Here is a 22,443-nt window from a genome sequence, read left to right on the forward strand (position 1 = left end):
GGTTTTAACAGTTCCCACTAGGAAACTGCTGCCCAGGTCTCTCAGATTTATCCAGGAAAAAATGGGAAGTGCCCACATGCAGCTATTGGCTAGAATTTGATCTCTGGGACAGTCCTCAGCTGTGGCCAATGTCATATGCATGGATGACCCAAATGCTCCTGCCGCCATTCCTCCCCTTGCCCTTCATGCATTCCTCAGTTCTAGCCAACTCATAATGCAAAGCGTCTGTGAAGCTCTGGACTTTTGTAACATGCAGAGGACTAAAATGACTATGGCTTTGGAGTTCGGCACAGGAGTGGCATTCCCAATGAGAACATCATGGGGGCAGGGGTAGCTTTTCTTGACTCAGTAGATACAAATCTTAAATGTAGAGGACCTGACACTGGTCACTGCAGTTCTTGATCAGGCAGATGGTCTCAGGTCTGTGTGTGTTGCATGTGGGTTGGGATTAGAAGACAGAAACGACCCGTCACTTTTTTCACTTGAATTCCTCAAAGAAACTGCTCTTCTACCAAGATAGGCTGGATGTGTGCGGAACACGAAAGTACTGGCTTAGATCTCTCAGAGGTGGAGTCAAAACAGCCACTTTACTCGCTAAGTGTCAGACGCCACAGAAGGCAGGTGAGGAAAGAGGACAGACAGACCATGTGGTTTTACAACATGCACCGCAGGGCCTTCAGGCTTCCTCAGAGATACTGCTGGAGCCACCACCCCAGGGACAGGTGGAGGGACCTGAGTGTATGCCTCCGTCCCCACCCTTATCCCACGATAGTAGCTCTGCTTTTAACTGCTGTATGTTCTGTGGTTTCATTTTGAAAAGTCACACACTCTCACACACACACACACGCGCGCACGCGCACGCATGCGCAGACGCAAATGACTGCTATAATCTCAGCAATGACACCCTATAATTTCAATCATTTATACTAGATAATCGCTATAATCTGTTTCACCAATGATCCCCTAGGATTTTTGTGATGAGTGTGATGAACTTTTGCATCACATGGGTAAGTCAATTAGAGGATGGTTTGTTCAAATTCAAAGTTTTAATGGCTGTTAAATTATAAAAGGCTATTTGTACTACATACATTCCATCCACTGATGCTGACCATGCACATTTTATTGCACGTATAAATGGCATACAAGGATCTTGAAGACAGCTCACAAGGACTGCATTTAGAGGGGAAAAGCCGTTTTACAAAGTATCAAAGCCATTTGTATTATACAGCCAACTTCAAGAAAATACTGAAAATTAGTATCAGAAGAAAAATTTTAATTTTGAAAAAATCTCTCAAAACAAGGATTACAGAGGTTCATGTTGTCATATGTACATGTAAAAAAATATTTCAGGACCCTGCATTCTGAATGCCCATCAAGGTGTAGCAATCAAAATTCCTATTTCTATAACCAACCTTTGAAAGCTGCTAACATTTGAATAAACTCTGCTCAAAATGTCTTTCGCGTTACATCATTATGCTATTTGACAAAACAGGTATTTGTGCAGTACAGGAAAATATTAAAATATATTTTAAGTTAAAGTGCACAGTACATTTGATAGGAAATACGTGTGAGCTGCCGATTCCACGTGCCGTTCTCAGCAAGCCCTCCACCTGGCCTCAGGCAGAGGGCGGCCGTGCACTTGGCCACTGCGACTGTGTTCAATGCACACCGACTTCCTGGTGTCTTCTATGTTCAGCTTTACATTTGTCCCATAAATCGTGGTTGCCGTTGTTCTAAAACCTTACGACGGCTTTTCACAGAGGTGAAGATGCAGTTAGCATTCACAAGACTGTGAAGGACGACTGGCTGGGCACCTGCAACTGCAGGGCCAAGGTGCAGGCACGTAACTGCCTCCACGTAGCTCGCCGTGTCTAGGAGGCCTTACCTGAGTCTCTCAGACCTACACAGGTCCCTTTCCTTTGCTGGCTGTCTTCTAGTCATATTTCGTTTCACCTGGCTCCCTTCTAGGCCACTCGGCTTCACAAATATCACTTACTTAACCTTCTCCTCAGCCCGTGTTGGTGCTGCAGCGGCTGACCCACCAATTTACTGACTACTTCTGTATTTACACACCAGAGACCACGAATCTTGCAGTGTTTTATGGACTACTTCGAAAGCCACCAACTAAGTTACAATAAAATGAGCACATCTACCTTTCAAAATCCCTTTCTCTTTTTAAAACTGGCAGCTGTAGGAAGTGCCAGTTTCCCGATTCGGGTCCTAAGTGCCTTACGTAACTCTTGATTACGCTCAAAGCTGCCCTTAAAAAACTTTTTGGTTAATAAATTCTTTATCACCTCCACTTTCCTATACCATTTCTTTATTATCTACCTTTGGTGCTACTTTTAAAATTACCCAAGCTACAGTGCAAAATTATACTTCAAGACACATGATGCTAACAATTGTTACTTCTTTGTGTTAAAATGTGAATGTTTTGTAGATAGCAAAATAAGTATGAATCCAAAAAAATAATTGTTCACATTTTCTCTTCAAGTTTAATATGTCTTTTTTTTTCCATCACAACTATTTACAAATAACTTTGGGGTGCTCTCTTGATTTCAGTCAGTTTACTGTATCAGGGGACAACAGGGCTGCTGGAATGTAGGAAACTGGATGGAATGCAGAAATATAAATAAGACCAATGTTCTATAAACCAAAGTGTAAATAATGCCTCCCCGGAAAACAGTTTTTGTCATGGAAGCACCTGTTTTTTGCTTAATTTTTTTTTCTGAGTCATATATACAAGAAAACATGATTACTGATACTGCACACCAAAGAAGATAGAAAATAACTCAATATTTATAATATTAAAATAAAGTGTTTAACCACAAAAAAGCAGTAATAAAATAGTTTCCTAATTTACAATTTGCATCCAAAGGATGAATAACTCACTAATAAATAATATTCATATAAATATTTTGTATGTCGAAAATAGTTTTCTAAAAGGCAATGGTCTCAAGAAACTTCTTGAAAAATTTGGTGGTGAAAAGCCTGATTGAGTCACCCTCCCCCCAACTAACTATACAATAAGTTGGGTTTTAGTAAAACAGATGCATTCTGCTGCAAAACAGTTGTGCTTGGTGGTTTGGTAATGGCAGTGGGTGAGAGTGAGGGATGCAAGAGGCTGTAAAAGGCATCGATGTGCTGTTCAGGTCTTTGTAACCAGCTCCTTCACTGGCTTCCAGATCAACACCTCGTCACATCTGAATGTCAGAGGTCAGTTCTAAAAGGCAGACAATCTTCTCATGTGTCCTCCCTTAAATGCAACTAGAGTCATGGAACTGACAGGAAATGAGTGGGAGGGCGGGGGGAACAGGTGCCGAGAGCAGAGTTCAGGATCTCTGATGGGAGAAGGGTTTGAGCCGATCCGAAGGAGAGGGGCTGGTCTCATGTGAACAGAGCCTTCGTTACGGTCACATCTAGCAATGCTTGAACAGTAATGCCCACTTTGACCAGGCCTTTCTCTTCAAGAATATGATGGGGCAGACATAGTTTTTCCTAAAAGGAAGAACAAAATCAATTTTTAGAACATAAATCATACAGTCTTGCAACACCAGTGATGACCGTTAAGGTGAGCTCTGTTGTGTGTCTGTCTGATCACCTCAGACTGTGCTCCCTCTCTTGCTTTCAGCCCATTGCAAAGACCTTTCTGTGTTTGCAGAGAAAATAATGATTTTTTTTTTTTTTTTTTTACAAATGAGCGTTGTTCTAAAGAAGTGCTCAATCAACCTGGAATCTGCAGTAGATCTAAACATTTAAGGAAACTTTATGCTAAATAACTGAGCAACACACAGTTAGTTAGAAACCACATATCAAGAACATATTAGCTGATATTCTTATAAAGCAAAATTGCAAACCGCCTTTCACACATCACACATTCTAAAGAAACTCAAATTCTCATTTATACAGGCCACACCCTGTTCTACTGACCGTAAACTTTGGCTTAGTTCATTTTACTTCCTGTGATTTCTGGAATGGAGGCATGCTGGTGGACTGGTATCCTTTCTTCGTGATTTAGAAACAGCCTTGTAAAAAGTCATTTTAACCGCAGCTTTTGACAGCCTCTCTTTAAGACTCTTTCATACAGCTGTCAAAGATATAACCACCTTGCTACTTTCTCATGTTGCATTTTTTGCTCCTGGGAAATGTCTAGCACGTACGACACAGGGAAAATAATTAGTGCACATCACTCTTTGTATGTAGACCCTTGCATCCTCAAGAGAAGTTTACAAAATAACACGACGGGGTATTTTTACACCTTTGTCACTTGGCCCTGGAAGTGAGGGGACTCTCTTTCCAGAGTGTGTCTCCTTGGCTTGGCAAAGACTCCACAGCAAACACTCCCTCTTGTCTACTCGATGATGGTGTGTTCTTCACAGTCCAATGACAGCTGTTTTTAAGGAAAGTTTAAGTGGGATCTGCATCATGCAGTAGGAGGTGGAGACTGTTTAACGTGAATGAGACAGGTCTCTAAACAGACTGCTTCCTCTTCACGTGACTCTTGCTTGAGAAACGAGATCTTCCTATTGCCTCAGTGCAGGACTCTCCATAAATTACTACAAACATGTGTACTCTGGTCTCAAAAAGATCTTCAAAGGACATGCCAGGACACCTCTGTTAACTTACTGTATACCTCACGTCAGTTTTCTTACTCTCTGTCAAACTTCTCACTATCTCCACTGATAACTCCTTCCCTAACTTGTAGTAAATTCAGAGTCTCTCAGATTTAAACTCTAGACCTTAAGAAAGAGCAACCTGCCAACATAAGACAGTACAATTTTAACCATTATTTCATATGGCTGCTGTGCATTGAAATAGAATAAACTTGTCATCAACGTCATACTAGGTGGCTGAAGGATATGCCCAAGGGACTTTGAACAAGATATTTTGCTTTCCGACTTCAGTGTTTACTTATGTTTAATACCAGATGTTCTCGAATTCTAGTACTAATATTTCCACAAGGGCTCCCTCTGTGTATAACACAGCTTTTATGGGGCTAGGTGTCCTGTCCTGCCTGACATGGGACAGGTGTGCATTAATAACTGCCCCTATCCTGTTAATGAGTGATGGCTCCAGGGGTCTACAGAGGTTCTAAGCTACAGGTTATGGTTGGGAAGGGCTGGGGGCTCCAGAGAGATAGGGTGGGAAGGTACTCAGGACTCAGCCTCCTGCTTACAGGGCTCACAGACCGAGTGGGCTTAAGGTTATCGTCTCTCCCAGACCTTTATTTTTCCAACCAGTATTTCTTCCCTTCCTGGTCTCCTCACTCCTAAATCAGGTTTAGAGTTCAAGATTCTTCCCTCTGCTCTTACAGCTGGCAATAAGGAACAAAAAGAAGCCATAAAAATGTACCCTTTGCATTCTCGATGCCTTTGCCCTTTCATTTAGACCTCCTGAAGAATAGGGGTGCTCTCAGATTACTTTGATGGAGTTGGAGGTACCTAAGAAAACTACCATAAGATAACAGAAACTCTATAAAAAACATGGCAGTTCTGCTTATTTCATCACAGGACCGGGTGAAGACTCTGATGGGGAGTACGGAGTTGAGGCGCCAAGTGGCAGGGTGAGCCTGCCAGAAATGAGGAAGGGCAGCGAGGCCAGACAGAAGGCCATTTTCCATCACACTGGTCCTGCCGCAGAGGAGGGAGTCCTTGGCATGAGCTAGAAGTTGGGATGAGGAGGGAACTGCTGTAGGTTCCTAGATGGATGAAAAATGACAGATAAAGGCCACCTCACCTTGAAGATAATGAACTTAAAGCAAAGATAACTGTATATTTAGATTGACTTTAAAAGCGTTTAAACTTCAATGTTAAGGAATCCCAATGGCTTTCCTTGAGAATATGGCAGCAGACCACTCTAGTATAGAGCTTCTTTTGTCATGTTTCTTTTTAAAGCACATAACAGAGCCATAAAAGGCTACCTTGCATAAAAACAATGCTTCTGACTCCCTCTGAAGAACTCATGCTTTGTGCTTTTTCATGATGGAATCAATGAGGTTCACTCACATACCCTTGCCCACCCCTCTTCCTAACCACAGCAACAGGGCTGGAAAAGGCAGCAAGCCACAAAGACTAAATGCTAACTTAGAAAGATTTCCAGGGCACCGATGCCTGGCACCAATGTTACAGATTTGCATTGGTTATTTCTTTGTGACAACCTTGTAAGGTAGATATAATATCTTTATTTTACAGACAAGAAAAATGAGATGCAGAGAGTTTAAGTAATATCGCTAAAGTCGTACAGCTGGTAAGTACCGGAACAAGGATTTAAACATGTGTCTCATCTTAGAGCTGGGGACCCTTCCAGACATCACGCGCCTTCCCATACTGTCCCTGATCAACAAGTGAGTATGTGTGGTCTTGTGGCCATGAGATAGGAAGAGGTTCTGGACTCTGAATCCTACCCAGGCAAGACCCAACACACTCAAGTCAGGTGGGGATCAGAGAGCCCTCAGCTCGGTGGAGGGCATCAGCTTGCCACTCAGCTCATTTGGCTTCTCTTCATAGCAAGGGACAGATATCTCATCCTTTCGGAAAATGGCTCGAGAGAGCAGGCAGAATGCAGCCACTGCCACTGCACACTCTCCTCTTTCTACAGTCTCTTATGCTCCCCAACAGCGGCACGCCTGCTTTCAGGCCAGCTGCTGTAAAAAAGAGTCATTCGTGTCAGCACGGTTCATCTTGTTCAGTGTTTCTAAAACGTAAATTCTTGGCACTAAACCGATTGAACCTAAAAACAAAATGGTCTGTGTTACTTTAACCTAAGAGGGTTTGACATTCCTGCTCTGCCACGTGAGACTCTGAGGGTCAGCTTCTTCCAGTGTGAAATGGAGACCACGTCAAACTCTTACAGAGATTTCTTGTCACTCTTCATTCGATTCTTTCCAGCCATGCTACCTTCTACCTCTGTAGGACACTTCATTCTCCACACACATCTGCCCCTTCTCCCACCTCCCTTACTCATACCCCTTTCATCTGGTTATTGTTACATATCTTTTATGTTTTAGTATAAACATCACAGTTCTAGGTAGGCTTCACAGACCACCTGCTCCCCATCAGTGTCTGGTCCAGAATCCTGCATCCGACCTACCACAGGTCTTTTTCACAATGAATTCTTCTTTATTTGTCCACTAGATTCTGCATGCCAATCCAGCTCATAGCTGTTTTATTGGAAAGCAGCCACACCCATTCACTTATGAATCATTTATGGCTGCTTTTACACTACAACAGCAGAGTAGTCATAACAGAACCTGTATGGCCTGCAAACCTAAAATATTCACTATCTAGTACGTTACAGAAAAAGTTTGCTGACTCTTGGTCTAGACTGTAGCTTTTTGAGGAGGGCCATGTGTCACAGTGGCAGTTTTACCCCCAAGGCCTACCATGGGGTCTTGCACAAAGAGTGTTCATTCAAAATTTGAGGAATAAATAAACGAACACAAGCATAAACAAAATTGTGGTGGAAATCCAAGGATAGTCTTAAGGAAAAAAAATTACCACTTAATGAAACAAAAGCACACAATCTATATACCTCAATAAACTGTATATTGAGAACAAATTCCAATCTGAAGCCTAATTTTAAAAAACAAATCTCCTAAAAAAATCATATTAAAATATTTTTCCCCTAATTCAAACTCCTTTCAGGCTCCTGAAATTTTAAACTATTGTCCATTACTTTTACCCTGAAAGTGAAACATCTTCTGTCCTCATGACTTTTTCTCCCTATAACACGAACAGGCATGGGTTAGAGAGAGAACCCAATACACCATACGCTCACAGACAAATGGTATCAGGATATCAAGTGCCTTTATGTGTCTACTCTCATTGATGAAATTCTTATTTAGTTATCTTACTTTTGAGTTCTGCAAGACCCTTTTCACTAGCCCCATTTCTTAAGTGTCTCTCTCAGAGGACAGTGAGCTGTGTACAAACCACAAATTCACGAAAAGAACAAACTAACAAAAATTAGTTTTTACACATTGTGGAAATCCTGATACTACGTGGCAAGTTGCCACCAGTTGAGAGGAACTGGAGAAAAAGAGCTTTCTATTTAAAAATGGATCTTTCTATTTCAAAAAGAAAATGTAAATAAATACTTGGTTTTTTTTTCATCAGGTATTGGAAGAAAATGCTGACAAAATAAAAGGTCTTTCTTGTAAGAGGAAGGAGGTTTAGTATGCACACATCAATCACACAACTAAATCCCTGCCCACCTTACAGATGACAAGGTGGTTGGCAGTCATGGTGAACAGCAGCATCATGCTTGCATTTGGCGGGAACCTTGGAGAAGAACCATGAAGACACTTAATATTCCGAAAAGAAATTAACAGCTTGACAATAGGCGAGGTAGTTCACTCAAAGTTTTGCCTAAAGGGCTAAATTAACTGTGTTCTGCTAGCTACTATACTATTTGATGAAAAAATACCAACCATCCAACAGATCCCAAGAGGAGCAACACAGTAGGGTACAGATACAGTAATGGCATGAAAAATAAAAGTGCGTCCAAAGATACTGCGGACACCAGAATTGAAATATGAACATAGCTTGAGAACAATGTCAACATGAAAATTAAAACGGATCTCACACGATTGTTCTACTCAGTTTTTTATTGATAGAATGTTCTTTCAGGCGGCCACCACTGAGTCATCTCTCTCCTCCCCCCTGAGGCCCCATAAAGAAGAAAAAAACCCTAAGGGGGGTGATCATTAAGGGGAAGACTCAATGCCCTGCAGAGACAGATGGAAATGCTGAGTGCTACTCTGGGTGTGCACAAATAAATGTACTGATGGGCTGATAAAAACTTGGAATAATCACCCAAAAGTGTTTATTAAGCAACTTATGGCTCAATGTGCTCTTCGGACATGGTACAGAGGGGTTTTATTGTTTACAGATCGAAGAGTACAAGATAGCACTAAAGTCAACTTAGTACATCTGCAGGTTATCTATACACAACGGAGGTTATTCGATAACTTCCACATACCCTGTATTTCACCAATCAATACAAAATCAGGAGGAAAAAGCTCAGTTCACTCAAGATATTATCATGTCAAGAATGTTTCCTGTTAGAAAATCTTAGCTGATTTAACAACAAAGAACATTTATAGATACTCTTCCATGGGTGTTCCACATTCTCAAGTAGCCTGGATTCATAGAAATATTCAGAAAAATACAATTATCTTCTCAGTATGATGACCGCTTGCATCTCAGTAAACTTGAAATTTATCTTGATGAAGTTAACTCTGTCAGCTCGCTAATTTAAGAAACAGTATTTCACAACCAGACGTAGACTAAAGCACCTTGTAATAGGACCCTCTCTTATTAGAAAAAGACATCCCAAAACCAGGAATATCCTGGCCTAGATAAGATTCTACTGGTTTTATCTTTTAATTACAAACTGACCACATTGCTATAAAGCAGATATAGTTAATCCACAAAGCTTACTTAAAAATAAAAGCAGCTTGCTAATGTCACTGGAAAACAAAGGTTAAATGGAAATTTCAATTTGTTAGAGAAATTACATTCTTTTAAAATAAGAGCAAGCTTATTATTAGCTCCTGCCATACTAAACCCAAGCACCAGGACCAAGAATGTTCCATGACTCATGGCTTTGTTTGAAAACAACTACAGTCAAATCCATCACATTCTGGACCTGCTATTACGATGGGATGTAGCAAAAGGCAAAATGACCTATTACATTATTTAAAAATAGAAATCTCTTCTGGAAAATGTTTTTTCTAAGAGCCTCTGAGTACATGCTAGTAAATAAGAAGTAAAAATACATGGAAATTGGTGCCGAGCAAATCCTCCAGGTGGTGCTCTAACAGCAACGGCCCCTTTCTTCCCCAGCGCCTGTTCTGCACAGCTTAGTCTCATGCTGCAGGACAGAGGGCCTGGTCCAGGGTAGAAGCTGGTGGCAACTTCCCCTGGTACCCTTCACAGCTCCCACTGCAGAAAGTAGGGAGGAATCCAATAGAAAGGCCAGGAAAGCAGTCATTCTCCAGATGGTATTTTTCGACGTGGTCAATGGTGCTTTTAGTAAGATTTGTATAGACCAAATCGGGCCAAAATGCCGTTTTTCTGTTTCCTCTGCAAAGTGGTCCCTCTATAGTTCAATTAGGTGGGCTTTGACTTAAATACTGCAAAGGAAAGATCTCCATGTGATAAATGCCCTTTGCTCCTGTTCTGAAACTCTCTTCCATGCTAGCCAGCGCAGTGATGCTCAACAGAGAGGAAAGGAACTGCACAGCACTGCTGCTGGCGCTGTGTGAATGAGGGAGCGTGAGGGATGAACGCACTTTGTTGTCACTGTTTTTCAGTGAGTGAGAAAAGTTACTTAAAGGGAACTGCATTCTATCAAGTTTGTGCTTTTGGAAAATCTGATTTGTAAATGTTCAGCTTTGAAACTCGAGTGACTACCGGAGAGATAACAGGGATGGAAGTTGCAAGGCAAAGGCTCACATGAGGGAAGGACCCCGTAATGGATCTGGGTGACAGAGCAGAGTGCTTGGATGCACATGCAGACATTACAGGGACAGAGCATTCCAGTGGTAAGTGACATAGATCAGCACTATAAAGAAAGTATGGACAAGACAAAAGCTTATTAGGTCCCTGGAGCGAAAGGCAGTAGTTGGTTGTGGGGGTTTCTCCCCGAGTGCCAGAAGAGTGTCAACAGTCTTTCGAATGTGATGAAAATCCAACTGCAGGATGTCACACGGAGAGCAGAGGTCAGCCTATTCCGAGGGCAGCCAGCAGAACAGAAAGAGACAGTGCATACAATTAAAGATACACAGAAGAACAGCTGGAAAGAAACACATTTTTGGTTACTAGAAAATAGCAAGAGTAACCTCTTATTTCAAGCAGGTAAAATCCATTCCAGCAAAGATTTAAAAAATTTATTTGGAAAGAAAAGTAGCATACCAAACATGTTTTATGCAAAGATATCCTTCACCCATAATCTCACTATCGAGGAACAGAAAGTTCTGCAATTTATATATTATTCTGGCAATCAAACAGTTTTGATATTCAAGTGGTATTGTGTGCTCACCAATGGCATAAAAATACGAGCTTTTCACTTGGGACATCTAGGTCTTAACAGTAGCAAAGGAAAAAATATAAGGCTTTAAAGTTTAATCCCATCTTTCCTCACAGTTCTCTTAATGCTTTTTACTCTGGTTTATGAAGAATGAATAGAAAGTTTTTCTCTCTGTAAGGTAATACATATACCTAATTTATTTTCCTTTTGGGATTATTGATAAGCTTTGAGGAATACTAGTTCTAAGTATGTCCTTACATGTGTAAAAAACTAAATTAAATGCCATGTTTTTGCAACTACACATAAACCAAAAATCTAGAGGCAGCTTCTTAGATGTGAGGTTAAAATACAAGTACATTCTCACATAGGATTGCTTGGTAAATTTCTTCAACATTAAACAGGTATGGTTGGGGTTGGGGCACAAACCTCCATGCACGTTTTATCTACTTTATAGTCATCGTATAAGGCAGAGCTCCTATTTCACCAACTAAATGCAAAAATAAGATGCTTATTCTTCTGAGTTGACATCCAGATATCTATTACTGTCAGTAAGCAAAGAGTTTTCTGATACACTGAATTCCTGAACTGGGAATGACAACAGCTTAAAATTCACAGTGATTATAATTGATATGTCAGTATGAAAAAAAGTTGTAGCTTTGTGTCCAAATTAAACAAGGATTGAAAATATTTGTGATATATGCAGCTTTATTTCTAAATCAGGCAAAGCATTTAAAAAAATACATATATTATATATTTTATAACATACTTTGATACAATATTTCCCTTTGTTTTAGCCTCATGGCTAAGCAGATGCAAATCATGGAGCAACGGAAAGATCCTGAGAGTTTTGTCTTGCTTGTATCCTCTGACGTTATCTCGATGCCCTCAGATAAGTAGGAATATTATGATATCTAGTTGGTTGAATAAGTTGAAAACATTCTCATTTTAATTTATGAAGGCAGAGATACTCAATGAAAGGTTTTTAATGTAATAAATTATGTTCTATCTATTCAGATTAGGTGTCATTTTTCCAGTGGATATGGAGGAATCAAGCTACCACTGAGAGGGATGCTAGTCAAGGATTAAAAGATGAGGAAACATCTAAGAGAAGTTCTCCACTACAACGCTGTGCTTAACCAGTGAAATCCAAGCAAAGCAGACATAAGACAAAAGGCATCCACAGATGGAAATGTGATTTTCACAAAAGTGGTATTTCCAGGTTAAAGGCAAATCATTCTATCTCCGTATATATTATAATACATTTCCCAGACCTCCAGCAATTGCATCAGTGAACTTGAATCAGATCACCTTTGCAGTTTTCAGTGTACACTTCTCATGCAGGTAGGCAACACAGACTATTCTTCTTATCCTGGAAATAATTTCACGCTACCACAGATCACGGGCTTAATTCAGACTAAAGTGCACAGGGGCTAGATTCACAGTCTATGGTGACCGGCTTAAATTAAACTGCTATCTCTAAAGGGAAAGGCATAGGTTTAAGATTGCCTGGTAGGCAAAAATCTGAGTTATCGTAATGTGTGGAATGTGGGCCGCTGTGGCCCTCTGAGCCGTGCTCTGAGTCTAGCTGACTCACAAATCCCCTGTAAGGATGCTACAGTGGGAACCGGGCTGAAACTGCTAGGGAAACCTGGGAGTTTTCTGACCCTTGAGCTTCCCAAATTTCAGTCTTTAGTTATAGGGATTTAGAGCTTATATTTTTTTCTTCCATAAAATTAAAATATGAAAATACTAAAAAGAAAGGAAATTTAAAGAGGCACGAGTTCACCATGTATTTACCAAAGCATTAGTAATTACTGCAAGGCATTTAAAAAACACAGTGAATACAGTTAGAGTCCCTAGAGGCAAGTACAGATGCTAATTCTCATTATGGTGAACAGAAATCACAATTGCTAGAGGGTAGTGGATTCTCTTAGAAGCAACAGTTAGTGTGTAACTAAGACTACTATTAAAGATTGGCTCAGGTTTCCCAAATATTACAGACACAAACAGAAATGCAGATGAATCTGGCAAAGGCATTCAGAGTGTAATCAAGTCTGAATTCTAAGAAATTTAGAATATATTCAATTTATTTTTATATAATTTAAAATTTGAAAGTCAGTATGCTTACAAAGTATTTTTTTTTTTATTCTAAAATATCATAGCACAGAATGTTCATGGTCATTCTGAAAATTTAAAGCCCTGACAAAAAATAGAATGAGGTAGAAAAGGGTTTCCAGAGTTTTCTCCAAATATTTAAGAATTGTCAATTTTATGAACTTAGAGGATAACTCTAATATTGGTAAGCTAATTTAGTTAGGAATGTAATTTAAAACTTCTTGATACATTGCTTCTAAATGTTTATTCTCAACCACACACATATGAAAGGCTGTCAGACTACTGACCAGAAGTCACTCTGCCACCAGGAAACACGCAGTAGGAAAAGATTCTTACATGAATGAATGGTAAGTGTATACTACCTATAAGAAATGTGACTGACTTTGTAAGCTAGAAACTGGTTCTCTTAAATACAAATTTAAAAATGGATATTAATAAAAAATAAACATGTCAGTCCGCACCCCTGATTATTCGGCTTCAGAATTAACCAATAGAAATGGAAATTTAAAATAAATCTTATAAGAAGAATCTCAGCCTCCCTCCAAAAGTATTCATTAGTTATGATTTAAATTGATACTAAAGTTATCAATTTGGGGAAGAAAACGAGGCATAAGGCTCATTTCTCCTATTCTCAAAAAACAAAAATGTCTTTCAATTAAAAAAACTTCAGATCAGTTACATATGCATTATTTCCTAAACCCTCACAACAGATGTAAAGTAGGAAAGTTGTTAGTATTACTTTCACATATAACATCTTATTATAAAAGACAAAATGCAAATATGAAAGCTATTGGAAGCTAGACTTAGCCATATTTCCACTATATCAATGTGATCATTGTTAGCATCTGAATGTACTCTATTTGGCTGATGCAGAAGCTGAGGGACACCATTTGTGGACACAGAAATAAAATCTTCCACCTCCTGTAGTACTGCAAGGATCCCTGACCTCTATGCTGCCTAGGCAGATGAGGCCTGGATTTTCAAGGTGTCTACCACTGTCAATAGAGTTTCTGCCCTTAACCCTCTTCTCTATTTTCCCTCTGGAAACAAAAATGAATATGAAGGGCTGGGCAGTTAGAAAACAAAGTGCATTTCTAGTCTAAGTTCCCTCCTCATCTAAAGAGGCCAAGTCTGAAGAAATGGAGGCTTCTGGTCAAGATGGAAGAGTAGGAATACACTGTGCACTGGCTTTTTCCACGACCACGTCCAAATTACAACTAAACTACAGACAAAAAATCTTTGAGAACTGCTGCACAACAGCAAATCCACTGCAGTTACAGCCAGTCCTCAAAACCAAACGGCCTGACAGTCAATTCCTCCCATTGACATTCTAACAGCAACCAAGGCTGAACTACAGCAGGAAGGCATACACAATGCACACAAGGTAGACACCTGAAGTATCTGGCTCAGATGACCAGGAAGACTGTGCTATTGGGCCTCACAAGATACCTACTACAAAAGGCTACTCTACTAAGACCAGGAGACAATAGCTTCACCTAATACACAGAAACAAACACAGTGAGGCAGCCAAAATGGGGAGACAAAGAAACATGTCCCAAATGAAAAAATAGAAAAAAGAAGTAAAAGAAGTAAACAAAAAGGAGTAAAGGAGTAAACTAAATGGAGACAAGCAATCTACCAGTTGCAAAGTTCAAAACACTGGTTATAAGGATGCTCAATGATATCAGTGAGAACCTCAACGAAATGTTAGGAATCATAAAAATGGAGCTAGAAAACATAAAAAAGAATCATTTAGAAATGAAGAATATAATAACTAAAATGAAGAATATAATAACTGAATTAAGGAATACATTAGAGGGAATCAACAGGACAGTAGATGAGGCAGAAGATCAAATCAGCAATTTAGAAGATAAGGTAGCAGAAAACAGCCAACCAGAAAAGAAAAAAAAAATGAGGAGAGTTTAAGGAGCCTCTGGGACAACATCAAGTGTACCAATGTCTGCATCATAGGGTACCAGAAGGAGAAGAGAGCAAAGAATTGAAAGCCTATTTGAAGAAATAATGACTGAAAACTTCCTTAACCTGGTGAAGTAAATAGACATACAAACCTAAGGACATAGAGTCCTCAATAAGATATATCCAAAGAAGCCAACACCAAGACACATCATAATTAAAATGACAAAGGCTAAAGGCAAAGAGAGACTCTTAAAAGCATAAGAGAAAAGCAGTTAGTTACCTACTAGCGAGCTGATTTCCCACAGAAACTTTCAGAGACTGTCAGCTGATTTCTCAGCAGAAACTTTGCAGGCCAGAGGGACTGGCAGGAAATATTCAAAGTGAAAGAAAGCAAGGACTGACAACCATGACGACGCTACCCAGCAAAGCTATTGTTTAGAATCAAAGGACAAATAAAGAGCTTCTCGGGCGAGAAAACACTAAAGGAGTTCATCAACACCAAACCTGTATTACAAGAAATGTTAAAGACTTCTTTAAGAAGAAGATAAAAAGATAAAAACATATGAATAATAAAATGGCAATAACTACATATCTATCAACAATTACTTTAAATGTAAATGGATTAAACGCTCCAATCAAAAAACATAGGGTAGCTGAGTAGATAAGAAAACAAGGCCCTTACACATACTGCCTACAAGAGACTCACTTCAAATTGAAAGACACACACACACACACACACACACACACACACACACACACACACACACAACTGGGGTAGCAATACTTATACCAGATGAAACAGACTTTAAAACAAAGCTATAAGAAGAGACAAAGAAGGACTCAGTAATCCCACTTCTGGGTATTTCCAAAGAAACACAAAACACTACTTTGAAGGGATATGTGCAATATGTTCATTACAGCATTATTTACAATAACCAAGATATGGAGGCAAACTAGGTGTCCATCTATGGATGAATGGATAAAGAAGAGGTAGTATATATATACAATGAAATATCAGTCATAAGAAAAAAAGATTGAAATATTGCCACCTGCAACAGCGATGAACCTAGACAAATGCCATTTGATTTCATCTACATGCAGAATCTATAAGAACAAAATAAACAAATAAAAAAACAAAGTCATAGATAGAGAATATTTTGATGTTTTCCAGATGGGAGGGGGGCTGGGTGAAAAAGGGGAAGGGATTAAAAAACACAAATTGGTATTACAAAATAGTCACGGGGATATAAAGCATAGCATAAAGAATATGGTCATTAATATTGTAATAACCATGTATGGTGTCAAATGGGTACTGGATTTGTTGTGGTGATCACTTTGTAAGTTATAGAAATGTCTAATCACTATGTTGTGCTTCTGAAACTAATATAATATTGCATGTCAACTGTAACTGAAAAAATATTTTAAAAATGAAATAAAGAGCACAAACCTGTTAAATTAAGGACTTGCTCCTACAGATGTCTGAGGCTACAGCTACTTATTTAAAATCAAGTAGAAAAATTTATCTAGTGAACCAAATAAATATCTATTTTCAAATTTGATGCTTCATAAAACAGAGATTTCTTTCTACCTGAGACAATTTTAAAATAGCCCTAAATTTGGATAAATTTAGAAACCCCCAAGAGCCAACCATAAAACTTCTACATCAAGGTCAAAGGCCATAAATAGCCAAGCTATTTCTGGAAAAGGCAAAGGAAGCCTCAGTATGTCCACAAAGAGCCCCATGACCCCAATTCTTAATTGGAGTCAGATTTTTGTGTGATACAAAGAATACATCCTGAAAAATTTAGAAGCCCACCAAAGGTAGGCCTGTCATCAAGATCAAATTGAAGCTTGCACCAGAGGCCATAGACAATTGCAAAATCTGACCACTGGCATCAGCTCTACAAGGCGCAATGGGATGGTGCCGGCAACATCATCCAATCCTCAGATTTTCCAGGGTGCCATGATGTGTGACTCCTGCAGCTCAGCAACTGATGAGGGAGGAAAGCAACTGTGGAGCTGCAGGACGTAACAGCTTTCATGGAAGAGTAGAGCTCAAGAAACCTTACGGGTCCAGTGATTTTCAAACTATGTTCAATAGAACACTTTCCCCCCACAAAAAGAAACCTTAGCTGAAAATCCAATATATACCACAGGCAAAAGAGAAAGTGCTCTGGCCGAAGCGAGTGGGAGTGATCTGTAGCCTCCCACTCGGCCTTCCCTTTCCTCCTGTGCAGGCCATTCCAAAGGATCAAGGGCTCCGAAGAATGCGGTTTAAATCCACTGCTTAAGTCTAATACCCGTACTTCGCAGAGCAGGGAACTCAGTCACGGAGAGCTTCTGTGTGACTAGAAGAGGGGGCTCTTCACGCTGGCAGACCTGGGTTCAAGCACCAGCTCTGCTGCTTACCAGCTTTGAGTTCAAGCTTAGGAAATTATTTAACCCTTCTGAACCTCAGTTTCTTCACAGTGTGGTGATGAAATATTTACCTCATATCCTCGACAGTGAGCATTTGAGATGATGCATATAGAAGATGTTCTCAGTAAATAAATGGTTCACTGCTCCTAATTTTAAGGTGTTCATTCGCCCTAGGGCACATAATTAAGTAACAGCACGGGTGGGTCTGATTCACCCAAACCATTGTGCATTCCCTCACTCTCAGGCCAGGTTTATTCAATTTATGTCCCTTTAGATGGGAAACTGGCCCCAAGCAGAAAAACAAACACAAAAACCCAAGAACTGGGCAGCAGGAGGGGAAGTGACCTATGCCAAAATAACTATTTGAATAAATACTGATCCTATACCGAAAAAGAAACTTGCTGATGAGCGCCATTTCTGTTCAATATTTCCTTGGCATTCTCCTCAATAAACCTCTTCCTCATCCCAGAATTCCTCACAGTTAATGGCAAATATGCCTGCTGTCATTCTAAGAGAATTTCCTCAGAACCCCATCACCAACTTCTTTCTGTGACATCATCTCCTTTCTAGCAGTGGTGTCCACTGTCCCAATCCAAAGATTCCTGTCCCTTAATTAATATTTGAGGGTATAGGTCCGGCCTCATCTAAATGTCACAATTAACAGACAGGTCTAGAGTTGCCTTACCTGTCTACATACTCTAACCTGCAAACAACTGAGCTGCTTACACTGTGCACCTCTGAATGCAGCCTATCTGGAGACACATTCACAGGTAAGCCACACTGGGACCGCTGGACTAAAGCACACAATAAAATGCTTCATGAACCTTGATCGACCTCAAGGCAGACACCTGGGAATGTCTCCATGAAGACTTCTAAAGATAATACAACACCTGGAACAGTTTTAAAATTGCTTCCATCCCACTGAACTTATATATAATAATTTAACTAAATCTGCTCAACAACCACATTCCATCCATATGAACAATTATATAAGCTGACAACCCTGACTTTAGCTTGTAGTTTCAAAATGGGATTCTATTATAAAGGGCAACAAATTTAGGCTGAGAGCACAGCTGTGACTTTTCAGTCTCTACAGGGTAATGTATTATTATCAATTAGATATTTAGCTTAAAAATTACAGAATTCAAGATCTCTGTGACTTATGGATGTGTGTGTGTGTGGATGTTATAGATAGAGAAGAAAACAGGAATAACTTGCAAATTAGGAGGAATTAGCTGTTTGTTACTGGGAAATCAATGACTATTTTGTTACCCAAATATCAACTCTGATGCAAATAACAAAATGTAACATTACAGGGCCTCTGTTTTTAGATACCAGTATTTTTAAATGTATGCTTGCAAATGGAGAATTTCTGCAACTAGACTTGTGATATAACTATATTTTTAGTGCATGTCATCAATTGTAATGTGCCACATATACACTCAAAACATCAATCCTCTTTAAGAAGTAAAATAAATGTAACAATCTAAGTGGGAGGGAGTCAATCCACCCCTCCTCAAATTAGTATCCTGTTCCTAGATGAGAATACTTCCTCATTTCCAATGACTTATTCCTCATCTATTCTGTGAGAGATGAAAGCATGCTCCTTTGAGTATACAGGAAGATTTGCCAATTGCCTTCCAGTTGGCAATTTCTGGTTTCCACTACAATATTCCATCTTTCTTTGAATATATCTCATTCAAGAAGTTCAACTGCTAACTAAAACTAACCAGCAGAATTTTTCAAGTAGCCATGAACTTAATGTAACTCTAGTTACCAGTAAAATGTAACCAAATTATATATGTACACATTCTCATTCTATCTCTCTCTCTCTCTCTCTCTCTCTCTCTCTCTCTCTCTCTCGCATGCACATATATACAATGCAAACCTGAAAATCATCTCAAATCTTAAAAACAACTTCAAAAATAGCCTAAGTGATATATTTCTTATTAAGCATAGTTAAGTGGGAAATTGGGAAAAAAAAGGTCATTTACTCCATATAATTCAATCTTCTCAGGAATTACATGAGGTGCCTATTAATTAGTGTGAGGGGCATAATTCAGAAATTACAATAAAATTTTCTCTGCATATTTATGATAACTTAATTTCTTTTTGTCCACCTTAAAAGAAAATCATAATTATCAATTTTTATTCACAGTAATTGGTAAAGAGCATTTCCATTTCATTTTGTATTATCATAAGCCAAAAAACTTTGATGAGTTTAGAAATATCACAGGGGATTAGGTCATAACTCATTAGTGCTTTCTAGCACAGACATGAATAATTTGCCATCTGACCTGGTATGAAAGTTTTGATTCACACATGGGAAATTTTATTATTAGCCCATTACAGAATCAAATTATTAAAAAAGGTATGTGTAATTTTCACAAATATTTGAAGTCACCAATGTATATGAAATAGTAAAATGTACACATACTATATAGACACACAGATTAACATTGTCGAAAGACATCTGAATTGACCACAAAGACATTCAGTCCATATATTAAGATTACACTCTTTTAAAAAAATAAATTTGTAAGCTACTTTTATTGATACTACGGCTCTGACTTAAAGATACTTTAACAATTCTCTGTTTCCTCAAATAAGATTAGAAATTCATCATTAAGCCCTCACCTTTGAATTTCACCAAAATGAAAAATAGGGAGAAAAAGGAGGAAGGAAGGAAGTGGGTAGGTGGGGAAGGGAAGTCTTTTTCAATTCCAATATCTAACTCCTATCACTGACTAGAATCACATAGAAATATAATCCCTTCACGTACTCAAAAAGTGTCTCATGATAGAGTCTGTAGTTGCTTTATCCCTGGAACACTAAAAGACTGAAGAAATTATAAGAAATAAAATTTCTGTCCATTTCTGTCTATCACAATGATGATAAACTTCTCAACTTACCCTCAAATTCTGAGTAGACTGGCTCTTCTCTAAGAAACCATTTTATGTTACTAATAGCAAAGTCTGTAAAAACCCCAAATTAGCTGAGGCTGAGGCTTAGCTTGAGAGAAACAAAAGTAGCATATTAGAGGTAGGCTGGACATAAAGACTTGCCAAATGGGTCTAAAGCAGACTAAAGGAGAAAATATAAATGCAAACAGTTAACAAACTATAAAGCAACATACAAACATTATTATTATTAATGATTAATGATTAATAATAACAATAATTAATATTTTCAATGCTGATTATTTTGATCTACATACCCAAAGTGCAACTACAGAGAATGAAAATTATATAAATTAGTTGTCAACTACAGATCTGTTTTGCTTAAGAGCTTTGGATAAGGAAAACTATAAGCTCCAAAATTCTGCCCTATGAACCCTTAGCAACTTCTGCTCTGGGAAGAGGGAATCGAGCTGACTAAATTTTTTTTCAAGTTTGGAATTACACATTTATTTCAAAACCCTAAAGAAGTTATATTCCCCTTTTTCCTCAGAATTGACCATACCGCTTCAAGCCACTTTTATTTCATTGCAATAGAGCAATTTGAACTAAAATTTTACATAACATATTCAATATCATTCCTCAAGAAAGACTGAGATTAAAAGGTCTCTACAAAGCTGTAAATCTATTCATGGGTTCCAACACATATATTAAATAAAATCTTTACTAAAACACAGTTATTTGGGCAAATTTGATGTTACCTCTGGTACTCCTAATTTTCGGCATGCTTCCAAAAAGTTTTCCACATTTCTTCTGCATTTGGCCATGCTAAGCTTGGGCTATAAAAGCAAATATGCAGAAATAATACATTATTAAAAGAAAAATTTTAATGGCAGGTTAAATTTTAAATTTTCTAAATGACAGAAGTAATACATGTTTACTGGAGAAAAAATGCATAGGCAAATAGAGACAATAAAAAATTATCCAGAAATGTCAACCCAGAGATAAGAACTATTAATATTTTGAATTATGTTTTTCCAGACATCATGTGTGCACATTTGTGCATACAAAGACATACATATATATGTGTATACAGACATGTCTATATGCTGAATTTCTGCATCTATGTATCTATACATATATACACGTATATGCATTCGCAAAATTTTCTGCATATGTATGTATGTGTTTGTATGTTTATACCTATATACACAGATACACACACACACACACACACACACACACACACAGTTTTTAGGGATCATACTCTTGTATAACTTACTTTAGTTCACCCAAAAATACACCATAAGCATCACCTTTTCCCATCAGCAAATATATTTCTATATGAAGGGTTAAATTCACGAGGCCAACTAAACTCCTTTCCATTAAAGCAATGGATTTAATTAGAAAGAAGTAACATCAGGGTAAACAGCACTAAACAAGATGGATGTTAAAGACTTAACACAACAGAGTTGATCCTGGCTAGGTGACCTCCAAGATATGGAATGGATACCAGGGACATCTGATTCACACATTTGAATTCTTATATTATTATTTTAAAAACTTTACTGTTAAATTTTAATGTTTCACTATTAGTTCTTTTAAAAAGGAAGGCAAGAAGCATGGATGACTCCAATAGTCTAGGTGGAGGAGCAAGAGCAGATCTGGAATTTGAATACAAACCCTACATCCTTAGCACCTACTCTTCCTGCCTCGCTTAAGGAATAGCAAATAGTGTGAATAGGAATTCTTTCTTCTTCACTTGTCTGATCCCTATGTAGGCTTCAAAGACAAGCTTATCCCTGATTCCCGCACCATCATCTAACTGACCATAAAGCTGACTCTGTACCTCACTTCCGGGTGGTAACACACTCTGCAGTATAGAGGAAGAGGATCCTACATGCTATGCGGGCTTTATCTCCCCTACAGAGGAAACAAAGATTTATCTTCACCTTTCCTACTGTTCCCTCAGTACTTCCAATGTACCCTTGAGCAAAGTGAATGATCAAGGAATTGTTGAATTAAAAACTGGCTGACCAACCTCTGGTTTGACAGTTTACTAATG

The 22,443-nt window shown here is 38.7% G+C and overlaps 1 protein-coding gene across 5 annotated transcripts in view; it reads right to left on the bottom strand.

Moving 5' to 3' along the window:
* Positions 1–1,102: 1,102 nt before the first annotated feature.
* LRCH1 (leucine rich repeats and calponin homology domain containing 1) overlaps positions 1,103–22,443 on the bottom strand; it is a 180,032-nt gene continuing 158,691 nt past the window's right edge. For 3 of the 5 annotated variants that reach the window (XM_036228603.1, XM_016142293.2, XM_016142294.2), the window contains 2 exons: positions 21,140–21,217; positions 3,674–5,698 (listed from right to left, as the gene is read on the bottom strand). In XM_036228603.1, the coding sequence (XP_036084496.1) occupies positions 5,381–5,698; positions 21,140–21,217 (396 nt within the window). In that variant the 3' untranslated portion in view covers positions 3,674–5,380. Of the gene's footprint in view, positions 3,499–3,673; positions 5,699–21,139; positions 21,218–22,443 lie in introns of those variants that run through there. The other 2 variants (XM_016142295.2, XM_016142297.2) reach the window with 1 other exon arrangement.

This window comes from Rousettus aegyptiacus, unplaced genomic scaffold (genome assembly GCF_014176215.1).
Source record: "Rousettus aegyptiacus isolate mRouAeg1 unplaced genomic scaffold, mRouAeg1.p scaffold_m13_p_11, whole genome shotgun sequence".
NCBI classification, from domain to species: domain Eukaryota; kingdom Metazoa; phylum Chordata; class Mammalia; order Chiroptera; family Pteropodidae; genus Rousettus; species Rousettus aegyptiacus.